Below are 20,048 nucleotides of genomic sequence, written 5' to 3'. Positions count from 1 at the left end.
GGTGTAAAACTTTTTAGTTCATTAACATATTATTTAAGGTTTCTAATTAAGGGCGATTTATTTTTTAAAATTAAAATAGGAGTTATGTTTATTAAATATGTTGCGATGAGTACATCTTTAGACCAAAATTTTTAGGAAAGCTAGTTTGATACATAAGCGACCTAGTTACTTAATATTATGTTTGTTTTTTTTATATTACGGTAGCTCTGTTTTATTGTGGAGTTCTAATACATGTAATTTGATGTAAAATATCAAGTTTTTAAAAGAAATTATGAAAAATCTTTGTTTACGTATTTGGTTCCATTATCCGCACATAAGTTTTAATATTAGTATTATTGATTCAGTACTTAATTTACATATTTTTAAATCAGCATAAAAATATGCATATGCAGTGGATGGCCTTCCGTATATTATATAAAAAACCACATTTAAAAACATTAGTCATGAGTGAGGCAATTGGACACAAGCAGTTATAAATTGACATGGTTTAATAGCCCTCTTAAATTATCCTAAAATGGTTATTCCTTTTAGCCTATTCTGATTATATTGGAAATAACAAAAGAAAAAAAATTAGAGCGGGTTAAATCTGCAAAAAAAAAAAAACACGAGCTATGCTAAAGCATCTGCAACAGGAATCGACACTTTATACGGTCAACGTTCTTTGGAACAAATGACTAATAGGAATCATATTATCAGGCCATCAAACGTGTTGGAATCAAGAGTGCCCCACAATTGGGCTCAAAGTTTTCAAGCCCATTCAACTCCAACTGGGCCCGAATGTTGGAATGAAGAGTGCCCGACAACTGGGCTCAAAGTTTTCAAGCCCATTCAACTCCAACTGGGCCCGAATATTGGATCATTTTTCTGCTGCTCTTATCAACGTTGAATCCACGAGCATTATTAGTTCCACATTGGACCAGTTTCTGGCTTTACCCGATTATTAGGATCCAGATGGGATCCGACCCTACCAACACCAGATTTCTAAACCAATAAAGCACGAGAACTTTTATGAGATTAAATAGGGATCAAATTTTTTAATTTTAAAAATATATATAATTTTTTTCTGTTAAATTTTAAACCTATGATCTTTTACATAAAAGACATTATTTTACTGATTAACTAAAAATTAATTCTCTGAAACATGAGAACTGGATATAAAATGTGGTTGGCAACAACATCTTGAAATAAATTTGACCCTCATATTACAAATATTTCAGTTCAAGGGATCTTTATTCGAAAATTTAAATTGTATTAAAAATTATGATTGTGCCTATATCAGATTCAATTATTACCGACGTATACTGCACACCATACAATGTACTCTCCATTTGCAAAGAAAAATGCAAAGTCAAACTGTTTTTATTTTTCCGTTGCTTTCATCTTAAAATACTATTTTAGTTAAATTATGGTGTGTAGTTGGTTATAATAGTAAATGACTGCTTTATGCTGGTGCTTTTTTGTATAGTCTATCCTGTCTAGTTCTGATGGATTGTGGTATCATATTTTGAACAAATAGTCCAGCTGCCGAACTAATTGCCAAGTTATTACAGTACATTGGTTGTATGGCAGCTGGAGCAGGCGGAGTAATTAATATGCACGTACAGCTTGGAAAGAGGGAGTATTGATCGAATCCATATCCTCTCCGGTACCGTAAAAAAGAATTAACATAACAATGGTCCAGATTACTAATCAGCCAGTGTCTATTCGGGATGGCGCAGGGACCAGTATTATTTATGCTTTGAGATTTGTGCAAAGTTAAAAGAACAGTCTCGATCAAGTAATTGTAAAAGATTCCTTTTTGCGGTACCGAGGAGGATCTGAATTCGTATTTATCAGGGATGGTCGAGGTCAGGCCAAAATAGCGCATTCCTTTTTGTTTTCAAGTAAAATTTTGACCAAAACTGGATGGTATCTGATAATTGACTTGAGATATATCTGTCCGCTTTTCAGGCCAAAACTGGAACTAATATTCATCTCAAGTCGAATGTTTTGTTTCCGAGGGTAATATTGAAAAATTATATGTAGGTGTAATAAATTAGAATATGAGAAAATACCTGTTGACTTTTGGAGCCCTCAATTTGCTCGTTTGACTAGATTTGTAAAACATATATAATTATATTTTACAGTTTTTCTTCTTAAGACATGTGCAGGTTCATGGCAACTGAAGATTCAATTAATACACATCGATGATGAATTAATGAACTGCAAAATAACATCAAAGAGTTTAATGTGGTCATGAAGTACAAGATACTAGATAGCAAAAGCATAACTCAAGATTAAGAACAATTGATCTGTAAAATTGGTAAAATAAGCTTGAGACTGCTCTAAGTGAGGCCTACCGTTGCAACGGTCCTACAGATTGGTAAAATAAGCTTGAGACTGCTCTAAGTGAGGCCTACCGTTGCAACGGTCCAGGGACCGTTGCAACGGAATAAATAAATTCGCAGAAATGACTGTGCCGGATTAAATTGAAATCAACCGGATTAAACCGTTATAATAGTCCTCAACCGTTACAATCCAAACCAGTAAGAACTACCTTACCATTGTAATGGTCCATGTACCATTGCAACAGTCAGCACCAAATACTTCATTTTATCAGCTCTCTATAAATAGAAGCTATACCAAGGTTTGGATTGAAACTTTAGACGCCTCCAACTTTAATATTTTGTCTTTATAGATCTAGAGAAAGTCATTGTTGCTTGTGTGTTTAAACTTCAATACTCACAATCAATCTCAAGCTTATTCAATCAATTCAACAAGTCCTAGAGTGATCCTGCGTGATCAAATCAATTACTACTTCGAGCCTTGTGCTCACCCAGCAATTTTTGATTGAATCCAATATGGTACATAAATTTAATCAAGTTTACTATACCGTGTGTGGTTTACTATACTGTAATGATGGTTTAACCAAGTTTACTATACTATGTATGGTTTAACCAAGTTTACTATACTGTGTATAGTTTACTATATCATATTTGATAAGAAAATGACTGTCCAAGTTTACTATACTGTAATCTTGGTACAGTATAGTAATTATGGTACAATATAGTACAGAAGCTCCAATTGAATCCAATTAACATGGCATTGGACAATTTTGATTGCTTTACTTATGATTTTTTGATGAAATTTATTTTGTAGCATCAAGTGTTTCCACACGACTTGAACATGGTATTGAAAAATATGGAAGTAGATCGGGCAGCTCAATTCATGCTTATTCTTGACCGCTTAAGAACTGAACAAAGATAAAAAGTTTCAGATTTAGATTTAGGTTCTCTTTTCAAGTTGCATCCAATACAATTTAGTCGTTTGTTGATAGCAACACTAAGAAAAGTCTATCAATCCGATGTCCAAATATTTCGTATTGATTAAACGAATGTATTACTCACCCCCGGGATGCATATTGTATTATGAGTTTGAGGAATGAAGGCATTCATATCGACATGTCTAATACGAAAGCTCCAAACGAGACTCTTTGCAATATGTTTGAAAATCTCAATACCCATAGCATATCTTTTCGCGATCTTAAGTTCCGCATTTTGAATCTTGACACGACGAATAAGAACTTTGTTATGATATTTGTGTTATTGATGATTGCCAGACTTCTAGCCCAACTAGTGAATGATCGTATCCCTTGGACGTATGTTAAAATAGTGAAAAATGTGGATCGAGATTCTAAGTACAATTAGGCTGAGTTCACAGTGTCATTCTTGCATCGCAGTCTCGTACAAAATAAATCTACAAAGATGCACCTAGAGGGCAACTTCATATTACTCCAGGTAATTTTAGTATTGCAACTTAATTTTATGCTACTACTATTAATACTATACAAAATAACTATTTGTGTCATTTTTGTTTTAATATAGTTGTGATACTATGAGCAAGTACAAGAAAATGCAGCCAACAACTATTTGGACCACCATCATCCCTTAATGTCTAAATGGACCCATGAAAAGATGAAATGTAGGGAAGACTATGAGCGTCGTCATGGACAGTTCCACGGGAATATAATTTAGCATCTTAATCTTTCACAAGTTGAAGAAAAACTCAATTCATTTCCTAATGAGATCCAAGATACTGATCAAATTTTTGTCCATATTAACCTTCTTTAGAAAATTATTGGCACATATTAGACATCTTTAATATGGCCTTTTGTGCATAGGATCATTTACTGATTTTTATTTTCTCAACCAAAGCTTACACTAATTATTATTCAGATAATTGATTCAAACTCTAATATGGATCACACTGATGTTGGTGAAGGCTTTGAAGTGAAGAAAATTAGCAAGGAACTGTGGACATCAACCCTTTCAAATAAGGTATGTCTGATTAATATATTGGGACTCATGGCTTGTTAACAGATTATAGCAATCACACGTTCTAACAACATATCATGTAATTTACGCAGAAAATAAATGATGAACATGTATGGCGGCCGCTGACCAAAACTCCGGAGAAAATGACAGAGAATAAAAAGAGGCAAGTCATTATGGTCTATGATGATAATGAAGGTGAAAGAGAGAACTATAAATCAAACAAGATAAAAGAACGTCGGCTCAGAGAAGGTTAATATTTATATCTAATTCCTTGTTATTTCTATAACTATTTTATAAAAAAATTTTCCAAATATATATAACATCAGGCTAGCTAAGGATGAGATAGCAGCAGTATAATATATGACACATGCAAATCCTACTGCTGAAATTGTCATAATGGAAAGCACGATTGGGTTTCTTACATTGACAGGCGACGACATGAATTGTCTTATCCGGCCTACCAACGAGACTAACCCTTGCAAATGGATTAATGATCAGGTACATTTTTAAGAATCCATCTTTTCTAAATTCATGCATTCAATCTCACATTCTTTTGAATAGGTACTTAATTGTGGAATGACCATTATGGACCCTACTTGGCACTACCTCCTCAAAGTTATAGCAGTGGATACTTACAACACTTGTCTGTACGTGTAACAACTCAAAAATTTAAGTTTTTATTAATTATACTTATAAGGTTTTTTCATAAATAATGTTTATTTTTTATTATTGATAATAATTTATGTTCATTTAATATATCTTCAACGTGATTGATTAAATCATAAACTGAAATTTATATTTGTCATTTACTTGAAAATTAAGAGAATTTAATTAATTGCTTAAAATGAGCGGGTTTTATTTCCTTTATTAGATCATTTAATTAAGGATGAAATGGTCTTGAGAAGTTTTGTAAAGAAATATATATATATAACCGACGTGGTATTTAATTTTTATAAGCAGATTTAATGTATCTATCTATAACTGATCTAATCCTATTGAAAGGGCACAACCCCTAGCCAACCTATATCCTATTAAAAGGACAATATCTCTGTGCGGAGAGAAAAACAAACATAAGTATATAAAAGAAAAGTTAGCGTAAAATAAAAGAGAATTTTGTAATATGTCCAATTGGAATTTCCATCCTACGTCGCATATTATCTTTTTGTATAATCTGACTTCAGCTTCGGAAACATCTTGCTATCAGGTAACTGGATTTCTCTATAATCTGTATTTCGTTTTGTATGGTTAATTTGAATATTGGTATTGCATATTGGATTATGATGGCATATTTAACGGAATAGCGGGTCTGAGGTTGGAATTTGATATGTGATTGTAGCCTCTCACTGTTGAATGGATTTCCCATTGGATTGGCGGATTAAAGGAATTGTGTTATGAGAATGTGGGAATCGCCTGTGACAGGGATTACACATGTGTAAATATGACGTGATTGGTTTTATGGATAACCTAGACCGACGTGCAATTGCTAGTTAAATATGCGTGCATAATTTGATGTGAATTTGTGTGGATTAATCCGGTCTATTTGAATGGTTGTTAAATTAAGCCAATTATAGAGAAGCGCGTCATTAAATAACCGGTTACTGAGCTTTGTAGCTAACTCTGTTTTGTTGTTTTGTTTTCATTTCTGTTGGCGACGTAGGTTGACAGACCAAGAAAAAGTGTGAATATGCTTATATAATCACGCTCCGGATGGTAAAAATCTGAGGTGTGACAGTACGGCCGATCTCACATAAAAGAAACACCTAATGAACGTGAATTATAGAGGTGGGCAAAATCATGTAGTCAATTTTTGAATAGTGATTTGGTACGTACATATAAATTATATGTTTTTTTTTTCTTAATAAACACCTTTGAAGTTGATTAAGGCTCAACAACAATAAGATGATCACTCTTGTGGTCTATTTGTTTTAAAATTTATTGAATTATGGGATGGCAACGTTAAGTGTAACTTGTCTTTGGAGGTAGTTATGTCATTTACAAAATTTAACTTCATTTTTTGTTTCACAATACTAATTATGTTGCATATACTGGTGCAAGTACAACCTCAGTTGTTTTGAAAACAGTTGGTCCACCAACTAATTTTTTTGGAGAAAAATGAACTACAATGTCCAAAACATATTAGGAAAATGGCCCAAGCATGACGATACATCAATAGACAATTTAAATCTATTATTATACTACTTTTTTGGGTTGCTACTATTTGTGCTGCTAGTATGATGCTTTCGTTTTGTCTATTTGGGCTGTTGCCAAGTTTTTGTTTACTCTAATCTCAGGGGTTTGGTCAAACTCTATTTTTGGATGTAAAAATATGTTTAAATAGTTTCAGTAATGCTTTGATTTCTAAGGAAAAATGAGAGAAGATACATGTGGCTAAGTGTATTACCATGATAATTTGGAGAAACTAACTATCGCAATAATAAACAAATTTTGTGATATATACCTACCGGTTTGAAGAACAACACAATATGCTTAGATGGATCTCGCACGAACTCGTGAAGTTGAATCACGATGGTCAGACTCGCAGCCACCCCACTCTCTCTTCCCTTAGCATTATCTTATATATGCCACAGTTTCATTAGAGATGTGAAACCTAATATCATTAGATATAATAAGTCAATCAAATATCGCATACAAGATATTACATCAATATAACTTAAGCAAAATAATTAAACAAACTAATTACTGCAAGATAAATCATTTCTTCCTCTGTGCCATTTCTTAAGTATGTCCTTTGCTTCCATGACTATAACCTAACCACAATAAAAAAATTAATTATTCTAGATAATTTGCTTCCCTTACTGAAACATAATATACAATACAATCCACATGTTCTCGAGTGAGTACCTCTAACATCCTGTTTGGATGGAGAGTAGAGGAAGGAAGAGGAGGTGAAAAATAGAAATAAATATTGACATATTTAATTTCTTCGTGTTTGGATAATTAATGAGAGGAAATAAATTTAACTTTCATTTCCGTTATATTTGTTGTTTGATTGATTAAAATTTAGTAACGGTGATTGTTAAAAAAAAAATTGTATGAGAATTATATATATAATTATATAAGATATAGAGTTAGGTATTTGTATCATTTTTTCTAAAAATATTTGCAACAAAATTTATTTCCATCTGTTACACTTCAAATTGAAAGAAAAATCAATTCTGTTAATTACAATAATACAATATTAAATATTTCATCTCTCATCTAATTTTATCAACCAAACATAATTCGATAAAAAAAATTATTTTCTTTCTATTCGCTCCGTTCCTCTGCTCTCCATCCAAACAAGGTGTGAAGGTATTTTATCGGCGTACAATACTCACATGTCAATGATGTGATTGATGTCACTGCAGCCGGGTCAAAATTAAATCGTACTTTATTTGGTTGGAACTTGGAAATATAGCGATCCGCTTTGAGATTCGTGTCAGATTAAAACTGACGATTTAGATCTCATTCGACACCGTCAGGTATTGCACAGGATCTGAATTGCTCCTGTCTTCTTCTTCCCTCCCCTCAGTCCCTCCCACCCCCGTGTGGCCCAATAGGGATCGATCAATCGGACCGAACTCTACTCCAGGCTCTCAACAATGGCGTCTCTCTCTATTCTCCGCCTATCAAAAAAGACGCTCGTCTCTAGCTCTCCTCTGGTTCTCCCTCTCCAGCGCCTCCTCTCCACCACCACGACCACATCTCCCTCTCCATCCCCAGCCTCGCCGCCGCCGCCAATTTCAAATCCCGTGAGCGTTGACCCGGATCGGGTGAAATGGGACTATAGAGGACAGCGGGGTGTGGTCCCGCTGGGCCAGTGGGTCCCTAAAGTCGCCGTCGATGCCTACGTGGCGCCTAATGTGGTGCTCGCAGGACAGGTCAAGGTGTACGACGGCGCATCGGTTTGGGGCGGATCTGTACTAAGAGGCGATCTGAACAAGATCACGATAGGGTTTTGTTCGAATATTCAGGAGAAATGCGTTCTCCATGCCACCTGGTCCACTTCTACTGGTAGGTGGATTCCAGACTTAATTTTGTTTAATAAAATCCTTCAGCTGATAGACGCTTTTGTAGTAAGAACAAAACCACATATTTTGATAATTTATTCCACTTGTTCTGTTTGCAATGTCCTTGTCAGTTGATTGTCTGTAAGTATATTTTCTGGTACTTGATTTTGCAGGTAAAAGTGGACAATAGAAACATAATACTCTTAATTCTAACTAGTCTTATTAATACATACCTCATTTAGAGTCCAAATGTAGGTTATCTAAGACTGAATTCAGTGACTTGGTTGATTTGAGGATAACTGGGGCAAGGGGAGGGGGAAGGACAAGGATTGCTTTAATGTTTTTCATACAACCTTTGTTGAGTATACCTCCTAGGTTAGCCCCACATCAAACTATTCGTTTTTTTTAAATTGCTTTGAAAATGATCTTTTTAGGAACTTGTAAAATTACGCAATGAGTATTCCTTTTTCTTCTTCCTACAACTTTGGATGAATCCTTGTTTGTTTCAATTGGCTACAGAGGAGTCTATGTTTAATTTGTTGAATTTATGAGCTTGGATCGTAAAATGCAAAATTTAGAAACTTGGGGACAATACTGGGTGCCATTTCAGAATAGTTTGGCTAGTGTAGTTATTAATTCCCCAATTTTGGCTTTCTTTATACATTTTTTGAACTTGAATTCAGGTTTTCTTTATACATTTTTTAAATATGCAATTTGGGTTAACTGAAGGGGGTTGGCTTAAGTGGTGCAATGGTGCAAATGAAAGGGTTTTGGTTGCGTACCTGTTCTTAACCGTTGCTCAATTTAGTACTACGTTTGGGTTAAATACTAGAATTCAGTTGTATTGATTAGAAGAGCGCTATCGTGAATTCAACTCGTACTGAAATTTCCAATTATTAAAGTTATACCTGTATTGTTCTGTTCAGACAGGAGGAAAATTGAATCTTGTTTGACTAACTATAAGAGAACTTACTGTAGTTTTTTTAGTTCACTGGTGCCTTGGTAGTTAAGCACACCATATTGAAATATTCAAAACCAAAAGAGAAATAGTACCCCGAAGAAAATGATAAAAGGCTTTTTATTTTGGACTTTCCTGGTGTCAAGAGAGATGACAATTAATTCCAATCAATTTTCTTTGCCTCTCAAATCTGCTGAGAACTAAGGCTAATTTGAGAGTTGATTCACCCAAGTTCAGTACCATCTCCATCTCCACCAGGTTTATTACTGGCAAGCCTCAATGTATGGAACTTAACCAGTACCGGTTTTACCCATATTAAGCATTGTTTATTCTCTTATTATTTTCTTTTATCTCATTATCTGAATTTTTTGTTTATCGCTGGCTGCATGGTTAGTTGCACAATTAGGAACCTCAGGTTGTATTGAGCATAATTAGTGGTACTTGAGAGAAAAGCGGTTTAGACAATGGGGCTAAATTTAGTATTTATCCCCTTCGGTACTGATATCATACCATATGTACTGACTTAAAATTTCAGATATGGGTCATACGTGTTTGGCTGAAATCTAAAACTGCCACTATTAATACCAGTATCATACCAGCTAGAATTGCAATTAACTTTACCTCTCACCATTATACAACAGGTCTCCCGGCCGAGACAATAGTCGACCGGTATGTGACAGTTGGTGCATACACCCTCCTTCGGTCTTGCACCATTGAACCAGAGTGCATCATTGGCCAACACTCAATTCTCATGGAAGGCTCTCTGGTTGAGACAAATTCAATTCTTGAGGCAGGTTCTGTTCTCCCACCTGGCAGGCGGGTGCCAACAGGTGAGCTCTGGGCCGGCAATCCAGCCCGATTTGTGCGCAAACTTACTCATGAAGAGATTGTAGAGATTCCGAAATTAGCTGTGGCTATCAATGATTTGATGCAGAACCACTTTTCTGAATTTTTGCCATATTCAACTGCTTATTTGGAGGTCGAGAAGCTAAAGAAGGCCTTCTCTGTTTCCCTATGAGAGAATTAGCGTTTGTTTGATTTTGTTTCAATGGGTCTTTTTTCTTAGAAAATAAAAGACTGGAAAACAGATTTCTTTGATTGTGTAATTTTGGAAGCAAGGTGTAAGTTGCTTGTTGGATACCCTGAATGTATAACAATGGACGGAGTTTTCATGGCATTTGTTTACTTCAGAAAACACTTCCATGTTATATAATTATAACGTCTTACTGTCTGTTTTTGCTGGTAGCATTTCCACCTGTTCTGTTCTTGGTAACATTGAGGTGACCCATTACAAGGTTTAACAGCTACAAGTGTTACTTGTATTTTTTGTTTTTTTTTGTTTCATTGCTGGACTTATATCTTGTTCTAGACCTGCTTAACAAAATGTTATTTCAGATGCTCTATAGCAACTTGTATGGTGAAAATGTCGTTGGGTTCCTGTTCCTTGTATATTCAAATGCAGCATATGATAACTGTTGCGCCATCAGTAGTTTGAAGTATTCTACCGCTATACTGCAGTAACTGCACAAGCTAAAAGAAAGATTAATACTAATATTATTCCTACAGTAACTGCTATATGTTTGGTTGTGTTATCTGAAGTTAGGTTTTTTACGTTGCATGTTGAAGCCTGACCAAAATTAACGGAAAGCGTTTTTTTTTTTTGTACTTTTTACTGATCAGTGTCCCTGTTTATTTTTGCTAGACTTGTTTAGCAAGAAATTAAAAGGTGAAAATAACAAATAAAATTAATATTAATCCGTATATATTTATGTATCAACTCTTAATGAAGTATCCAGTCTTAAGCTGTTAAAATCAACTCGCAAGTTATTTAAATATAGACTTGCCCAAATTCAAACGGACAACTGCAAGTCGTAACTACCTGTTTAAACTCTTTAAGGTATGTTTGGATGTGTTATGAACAGAGACTATTCTAGAATAGCGGCTATTTGAAATAGCAATATGCATCCAAACAACATTTTTGTTATTCAGAATAGCTAGAATAACGGCTATTCTCTATTCATTGTAAATGTTAGAATAGCTACTATTCGAAAATGTGAAGAGAATAAGAAAAATGATTATTTCTCATATTTTCGTCAACACACTCCTAAAATGACAAAATTAACACTACTTTATGTTATCTCTACATTGTGACAATTCATTTAAGATCCTACTTACCCTATATTTCCTCTTAATTACCACATTGTTAATATTATTATTTATCGGTTACAACTATTCACTATTCCAAATGTACAATCCAAACAACATATTTACTAATCTAATTAGCACCATTTTCACACTAATTTAAAAATCACTATTTTTTCTCTATTCTTATTTACTATTCTCAAATTTTTCTATTCTCTATTCTTATTTCCAAGCTAGAGGAAGCCAAAAAAAAATACAGATTTTTACTAGTGATTTTTACCAGAAACAATACCAGCGCTGCTATTGGTTCTGGTTAGTACCCCAGTACGAGAACCTTGAATGTTGATGTTTATTATTGTTTATTAATATTTTAGAAAAGAAATCATAAAATGCATTGCTATAATTTTTTTACCATAAAATCATAATTATTTAAAATAAACTCACAACTATGACAGAAATCTAGAAGAATAGAACATGATTGGCACTTAATTTATGTAGAATTGGGAAATTTCTTTGAACTGATAAGGTCATCATTAATCTAACACAAAAAACAAATATTGATAATATACAATGGCATTGCTAGAAGAGCAATATGGTCATTTCGACATAAAAGAGCACCTGTATCAAACAACTTTTATCATAGTCAATAGTAGTATGCAGAAAGAGATCACACTGAAGATCAAATGTTCAGAAATCAAATTGCAAAAAAAAAAAAACCTGATATACATATTTTCACGATCTTTTAAGAAGACATTTATGCTGCCGGCTGGCTCTGCTGATTCTGCTGGTTCTGCTGGTTCTGCAGATCAAATAATTAAAAAATTAATATACGATCTTTAACACTATTTTGGCTTTGTTTAAGGACAGGTACTTTTGTAAAGCAGTATAAAACATAGCACCCCCATTGATCAATGAGAACTTTTGTCCGGATACCTATGCTTCACTAGACAATGGTGATTAGCATTCTAACAAGTATATTCACCGAAAGAATAAACAAAACAACTGAAATTGCTGGTACAAATTGTCTCATGCCAAGCAACAACTTTAGAATTGAAGTACACAACAAAATGAATGCATTTTTCTTTTCGACAAAAGAGTGAAGTTTACCTTGCTCTGGAAAATTTTTCTGCTCTCGACAAAGTACTGATTTGGATGGTTGATACCGGTTTCGCATGAGGCAGCATGTGTTGCTTCAAAAGTCAAGGTGCAAGCTAGCTGTAGCATTTTCAGAAAATTTAACAAATTAAATGAGCCAAAGAAAATCTTGTGTCCCTATTGAACCTTAAAAAAATATGCATCCTTCCCAAAAATCTAAAATACAAGAAACAGCCTCTGGTTCATGTTGTTCCTCTGAAGTATAGGTAACATTACCTAAACTCCCTGACAATATTATTTAGAAGCGCCCAGATACCCTTTTCCTTTATCTCCATCTAGAGAAATGGGGTTGCCTATCATTTTTTAGAGAAACTGGAGGCATGTATTTACCTCGTGTTGTCAAGTCTCCATGACATTTTTGTAATTTTGCGAGGGCATATGTAATATTTGTTATGTTCTACATGGGCACACATGAAATTGCCCCAAAATATTGAATTAGCATGTCTGAAAATCTTGATTCAATGGGATACCTGATAGTGCCTATTCCGAACTTTATCCATTATGTCATCCATTGCCCGTCCTCCTACTCCCATTTTATTTAGAGCTGCTCTTAAATTTTCCTCACTACAAAGAGAGACAGAATCAGTTCAACCTTTGGCAGATAGCAAAAGGCGAATAATTTTTGGAAGGGTAAGGTGTAAAGCCCAATATTCCCCCCATATATATGAAAAAGGAATACACATTGCTCAGCATCTCACAGCTTTTGCAATATTATATGGAGTGTCATATTACCCTTTTACAAGGGTGTGCAATAATTAATGGATTTTGGAAGGTACATCAGGAAAAAGTACCTGAAATGGCGGAAGGGGCAGCCATGGTGATCTCCAGTTGAAGGTGTCGACATAATAATCTTTTGGCACGAGTATGGTGTGTAATCCTATTTTAGATTTATGTAACATTAAAATAAAAATTATTATTTAAATCATAAAAAAATATAATAAAGAGAGCAAGGAGTGCAGTATACAGGTATCCTAAGAATGTTAGAATATCGTATTTCCGTGTAAAGCAAAGAATATCATCCGACTCATAAAAAAATAATAAATTTATCCAGAAACTCTTTCATTTTATCAAAATGGGCTTTGTTTACTCAGCATGAGGAGAGAACCAAGGTGTAGTTTGGTTATTTAGGGAAATGGAACTTCTGCAATATTTTATATGTTTTCTGTAGTATGTTCAATATAAGTATATAACCGGCTTTACAAGAGGATAAATGATGTCACAAGAATTTTTAGGAGCAACCATGACATTCTTCATTTAAAAGTAGATATGATTCTTAGAGAATGAATGGTACCGTTCTCTTTCCTTCTTTGCCGTAATTGTGTCGGATGCTATATGCATATTCCTTATCAAATCGCTCAGCCCCAACCTAAGCAACAGAGGAATTATCACAAAAGAAAAACCAATAGCAAAACTGAATGTCAATTAAAAATCTCAACAACACTGTGGCTCCAGTTAAACATCAGTTTATAACTCGACAATGGATTGTCTATTGCATATTTGAGCCTCAATAAAGATTCAATTATACAATTAGACCGCAATAACCAAATTAAAAGTTTATTTGGTGAAGTACCTTTTGAGAAAACTCAGCCCTCCAAAATGCAAGAGCATCTTCTAATTTTAATCCAACACCCTAAATAAGATTAAAAGTAAAAAAGAATTCGAGTAAAACATGTACAAAAGAGCAGAATCTGGAGTTCAAGCAGTGCAACGTGTATGACGAGGCAGATACTATAGATAATGGTCAAATTTTCTGTAAACAAATATGTGCTGCTATGGTTATTTCCTTCCCATTCGACAAATAAGACTGCACAAGGTCATATTTAAAATACCTTGAGGAAAAGGCCAAGTTGCATTCTTCCCCCATGCTTTAGATGATGATCTTCTTTAAGCTACAGAAACAAAACAAATAGTCCAACAAAAAGAACAAATGCTCAGTAAAAAAGTACATTCAAGGGACTAGAAATATCTGTATTGGAGCTGTCAGCAGCTGAACTGAAAATTTCAGCCCATACAATGTTACTCAGTTTTGTCATCAAAATTTAATCCAATTTTGCCTCATTTGATCCTTGGGTTCACAGTTTTGCTTATAAGCTCAAATTATGCTTCGACTAAACATGAAGTCAATCCATTTCTGCCTCAACTAATGTCAATTGTTCAATCCTAACTAGATCAAACTTCAATCTGTCCTCAATTTTGCAATTAAGCAGCCAAAGATCAAGAAACAGGAAAGCTTAAACAGGTGGCAAATCCAAGATACCCACACAGGCTATTACATGGATTAGAATTTGGTATACCTAAAATGTTAAAACAATTGATTACCTTTCCAAAGAGATGGCGCATACAAAGTGGAAAAGAACTACTGGCTAGCTGATTTATATCCTTCAGAGATATTTCAGCACATTCTCTTGGCTGTAAATAAAAAAAGAATTAATATCAATTTCTTATCAAGTTAAATTATTAAAGAGCAATTTCTTGAACCAATAATATGTGAAGCATTACCCATAAAACATAATAAAAACCTTGTATCCACCTAAAAATGGTAATTCATGCTTTCCCAAGGGAAAAATGATATTTGAGGTGCAGTAGGGGCCCACACAAAACTTTCTCATCATTAAACAAAGCATCACTAGCATTGTTATTCTTAACAAGTTACCTGTGAGTAGTCAGGACCCAAATAGCTGTTCCCTAATGCCTCTACAATCTAGAAAAAGGAAATAATTATTAGGACAAAAGATGGCTAAACCCAAACAGTAGTATAACAGTAAAGGAATTGAATATAAAAAAATGTATTTCATATAGAAGCAAAATTAGCAGGGGGGTAAAAAAATACTTACGGGGGCTAGCCTATCTTTTTCCTGGTCATGTATAGTAGCCCTCCATTTTCTGAAACAAATGGAGAAACAAAGTCCATTAACAGGTATGCACTGTATCAAAACTGACTGCTACTGCTCTGTGTAGACAACATTTAGCCCTTTTTCACACACTTCTTTCATCGAGTACAAGTAAAATACAGTACAGTACAATAATATTTTTTACTTTACATGTGAAAAGGAGCATATCACTTGGGATGGTGTTGCATTACCTATTGGTTAGAGCAAGGGCCTTTGAAATGTTGCTTCGAAATATTGTGCAAACAAGCGACACCACCTACCAAAGAAAATTAATACAACCATGTTATTCATATGTAAGTGTGTGTGCCTATTTTTTGTTGTTTTCGTATTTGGTAATGTCTGATTGTACAATGTCATTGTGTGTCATGCATGGTACATTTGTTGACTTTGTTTGGCAGTTGTGTGTTCCTATTGTTGTGCATGTTTGACGTCTACCTTGTGCAAGTTGCTCAATGAGTCTACAACAATTTCATCTTAGAAATAAGAGTGTTTTTCATATTCAGAAGTGTGAAGGAGTATTGCAACAACTAAGCCTTTAGTCTCAAACAAGTTGGGGTAGGCTAGAAATGAAACCCAATCAAAATCATGTGAAGGAGAATTAGAAGTGAAAAAAAAAGGAAGTGCAGAAGAAAAACCTGATTTCTTGGGACAAAAGCAAAACCCTTGAGAAGAAAAACCCTTCGACTGGCAACGAGATCTGGTACGTCTTCAAAAGGAACCTTTTTTAAATGAAGATAATTAGTACTGAACCAGCTTTACCATACCAGTAGCAGGCTCTATGTTCCTTTTTATTGATTTAGTTTCATTCATTTCAGGGATTTACGGCCTATCATAGTTTTCGTAGTCTTTCACAACAACCTGGTGCCCGTCATGTTAGGTACTGGCAAATAAACATTTTCCGGCAAGAACCAGCCCAATTGAGCTAAAGGAGCGGATATAGGAACTAGCCTAACTGGTATCATCTATAAAAGGATGAGAAATAGAAGAAAAATAGAACAAAATAAATGACTAGCATACCTTGTAAAAGACAGTTTCAGCTGCAAAGCAAAAAAACACCAAAATTAGATGTAATTCACCCAGCATAATGAAGTAAAATAAATAGGAAATATTTTGTATTTGCCCTAAAGACATCAAATATCATTTATTACTACGCAAACAAGACACTATGCAACTCCCACAAACATGAGAATATATTAATTACATCCCTCCTGTAGTTCTTTGAAAACTTACAAACTAGATAGCAACAACGGGAATAGAGGCAGTTTGGCAACTTTTTGAACAAATGGGTTAGGAGGGATGCGTATATTGAGATTTTAGAGTGGCATGATTTTTTCTCGATAAGATGAATAATATGTGATGTAATAATCCCATGTACATAATAAAATAAAACATGACATTGTTTCAGTAAGGTCCATTTTGTTATTAATTGTGTAATGATATTTTTAGGTTATATTGTTGGATTTGCACCCATCAGATCCTGTGCCAGTGTGCATTATAGGGTGAAAAGAACATCAGGTTTGAAAGATTTGGTACAGGCGATGGATAGGTAAAGTACAGTAGAGACCGATATCACGTGCTCGGCAGTGCGTGCCCACCCACACACACACAGAGGGAGGGGATAGAGAGAGAGAGAGAGAGAGAGAGAGAGAGAGCATACGATTTGAAGTGGAGTTAACAGATCGAGCAGCTTGGATTAACTTATCTTTTAAAGTCTACTCCAAGAAAAATAACAGAAATTCAATCCCAATATAATAAACAGGTCCGAAGTTCTAATTTGAAATTTAGGGTAAAAATAAAGAACTAATAATACTGATTGCTACTTGTCAGTCTGACTGGTACAATAGCCAAACCAGTAATTAAACTTGACCATGCAATAAAGAGTTTTCTAGAAGAATTTCCTCCATCAATCTCCATTTAAACCAAACCAGCAACATTTCTGCCTCAATTATGTAACACAAACCAGACGATCCAAATAAAATAAGACAAAAAAATGGTGTCAAACTGCAACAGTATTTGCTAAGCACAGAGATAATTCTACCTGTAATTTTGCGAAGTTAACAGTTGACCATCTAAACAAATTATTTTTTATTCTCAAGAAAATCATAGCAAGGTTCAAATGAGAAAAATACTGATTGTAGTTTATGTCCATGCAAAGTCACGTTTATTTGAAATGTTACCTCGTATTCTGCATGGCTGAGTACGTTGTACTGAAGCTGAAGCTCATTCATAATTGATTTCTGTGTAAAACAAGCAAAGAGATCAATTTCAAAATCTACTGTTTTCACAATTAACCGCAAAAAAAAAGGATCTTCTCCTATTACTCTGCCACCATGTACAAAGAAGATCTCTTCCTCCTTCCCATACGTCATGTTTTTACAGAAGAACAATGGTGGGATGAAAATTATCATTAAAATTTTTGGCCACAAGAGACAAAAGAAAATTGATTATGCAAGACAAGAAGCTCACTATGTGTAGCTGCTGCTGTCAAATATGCCCTGCCCCACCAATCCGTACAGACATTTTTAGCTAGCTAAAAGGTAGTGGGCAAAAACAAAGAACTAACCTGTGCTTCTGCGTCCTGGAGGCGAAACCGATACCGAAAGAGTGCGGTCTCCATTGAAAGAAACCACCTTCTCATCTCCTCCCTAAATTCAATTTGAATTGTGTTATCAATAAGATCCATTTTTTGAAATTGAAGTTTTGTTTCTGTCAATTGCCTACAGACCCTAGGTAAATTATCACGCCAACCCTTAGAAAATGCAACACAATGCCAGGCATGAAAAAAGATCACATTGCAGAATTAAAAAGATAAATAAAGGTTGAATACCGCAGACCTTTATGAAAATAGGATCAGTTTACAGGGGTATCCACAAGATTTTTAATTGACAGGCCAAAATCTAACTATAGTAGCAAGAACATACTCTCTACAGTACACGAGGCGAAGTGCGAAGTGAGAAATAATGTCTTTTCTTAATGTTTCATCCACATCTTGATGTTTCATGTTTGCTCTCCATAGTTCACCGACCTTCAAAAAAATGTGATAGATAACTAAGTAAAAGGAATTGAATCTCAGACTTACTACTTATTTCCCTCCATCTCTATTACTTGTAAATGCATAATTCAGGCTAATTGAGATATAACAAAATAGATGCAACAATAGCACAAACTTCAGTAGTTGGTACCCTTCATTCCCAAAATACACTAATATAATTTGGAAATACCAAGAGAAAAATTATAATCTTATAAAGACAGTTACCAAATTGTCCATCTCTTCGGGTTTCTTTCCACGGGAGAGACCATCTGAAATTGCTTTGAGAACTACATGAAAATAACTGCTTAGTTAGCTCTGTTTTAAGGTTTTGGGTCTCAAATAGCACACATTCATGTGAAGGTAAAACATAAAGTCCACCAACTTCTCAATTATGAGCATTCCACATCTCCCCTTGAATATGAAATCAGCATTTTCATTAAGATGCTATTATAGTTTTTAGCAGACAAGATTTTCTGTATATTTGGAGTACATTGTGGAATTAATTGGTAAGTTATCACGAAATAAGAACCTCATTTGTGTTACTATACCAAAGCAGACTAGCAACTCAAAACTGAAGGTGAGTTGAAAGGTTACATTCTCTGTAGTTTTCAGATAGACTGAGTTAAAGTTAAGGAGAGATAGTTCAAGAATTTATGTGAGTGTAGTAAAACTTTTACATATGTGACATAAAAAAAGAGAGTTCCCCGTACTTCGCCGATTAGCATATCATTCCCCAAATCTGACTGGACTTGAGCACATAGCATACGATTTTCTACAAAATCAAATGTATTACGAAGAGATAATTTACCACGAAGGCGATCGATTGCGCAACGCTCAAATTCCTCCAACCGCACCTCAAGAGAAGGCGCCGATTTGTAGAGAGGAAGAGATGCGGCACCGGCTGAACCATCGGACCCGTTTCTCCTCTGGGATCGGACGATCTCCATTCGCCTCTTGTCGGATTTTATAGACAGAAGTGTTGGAAAGAACTAGCTGAGTAGCTCTGGAGCTAATTTTACAGATTTTCTAGCAGAGAAGTATAAATTCTCTCCAGTGGAGCAAACTTCAGATCTCTAATGGCTGGCCCCGTCGAAAGAGTGCTAGGGAGAAGATGCAACGAAGGCTGGAGCGCGGGAGAATTCCCGCCTTGTTATTTACTCGGTCACATGAGAGGGTTCCAGTTCTCTACAATTCTTCGCTTGATTACAGTGGAAGTCTGACGATTTTCTGTTTCAAGTCCATAAACCGTGTCATGTGATGAGTGCGTATCCTCTGAAATATCTCAACTTTTGCGTGACCGACGTGTCCAGTTCCTATTCGGGGGTGATGTAGGGGGTCAATATTATATCTGCTTTGAGATTCGTGCAGAACGTATTTAAACGGTTGGGATTTTCCATAAAGTCTCGCAAAGTTTGAGATATCTCAGAGGATATGAATTCGTCATGTGATGGAGTGGGATGGTCAAAATGGACGTTACTGTAAAAGATTCCCTTCACTTTACGGTTTGAGATTAACTCCCATCTGCTTTGGGATTCTGACTAGCACAGG

The 20,048-nt window shown here is 34.9% G+C and overlaps 2 protein-coding genes across 3 annotated transcripts; one reads left to right on the top strand and one right to left on the bottom strand.

Moving 5' to 3' along the window:
• The first annotated feature begins 7,793 nt into the window (after positions 1–7,793).
• On the top strand, positions 7,794–10,507 carry LOC144552163 (gamma carbonic anhydrase-like 1, mitochondrial). Its single transcript, XM_078300283.1, has 2 exons — positions 7,794–8,327; positions 9,923–10,507. Exons 1-2 carry the CDS (start codon positions 7,916–7,918, stop codon positions 10,297–10,299), a joined length of 789 nt encoding a protein of 262 aa, XP_078156409.1. The 5' UTR covers positions 7,794–7,915; the 3' UTR covers positions 10,300–10,507.
• Positions 10,508–11,977: 1,470 nt separating this feature from the next.
• EMB2813 (DNA primase, large subunit family) lies at positions 11,978–19,626 on the bottom strand. Of its 2 annotated transcripts, none has more exons than XM_078300281.1 (19): positions 19,309–19,626; positions 18,726–18,787; positions 18,391–18,494; positions 18,033–18,114; positions 17,647–17,706; positions 17,127–17,181; positions 16,487–16,506; positions 16,105–16,188; positions 15,661–15,725; positions 15,413–15,461; positions 15,232–15,279; positions 14,898–14,987; positions 14,408–14,467; positions 14,149–14,208; positions 13,870–13,944; positions 13,370–13,455; positions 13,049–13,142; positions 12,531–12,638; positions 11,978–12,222 (listed from the first exon to the last, which is right to left on the bottom strand). In XM_078300281.1, the coding sequence occupies exons 1-19, from the start codon at positions 19,445–19,447 to the stop codon at positions 12,178–12,180; spliced, it is 1,386 nt and encodes a 461-aa protein (XP_078156407.1). In that variant the 5' UTR covers positions 19,448–19,626; the 3' UTR covers positions 11,978–12,177. The 2 variants fall into 2 exon arrangements, with proteins under 2 accessions (XP_078156407.1, XP_078156408.1); XM_078300282.1 differs by having other exon boundaries at positions 11,978–12,204.
• Positions 19,627–20,048: the final 422 nt, after the last annotated feature.

The sequence above is a fragment of the Carex rostrata genome, chromosome 3, assembly GCF_964058835.1.
Source record: "Carex rostrata chromosome 3, lpCarRost1.2, whole genome shotgun sequence".
Classification (NCBI taxonomy): Eukaryota; Viridiplantae; Streptophyta; class Magnoliopsida; order Poales; family Cyperaceae; genus Carex; species Carex rostrata.
Note: the sequence above shows the minus strand (reverse complement) of the source record. Positions and strands in the feature narration are given on the sequence as shown.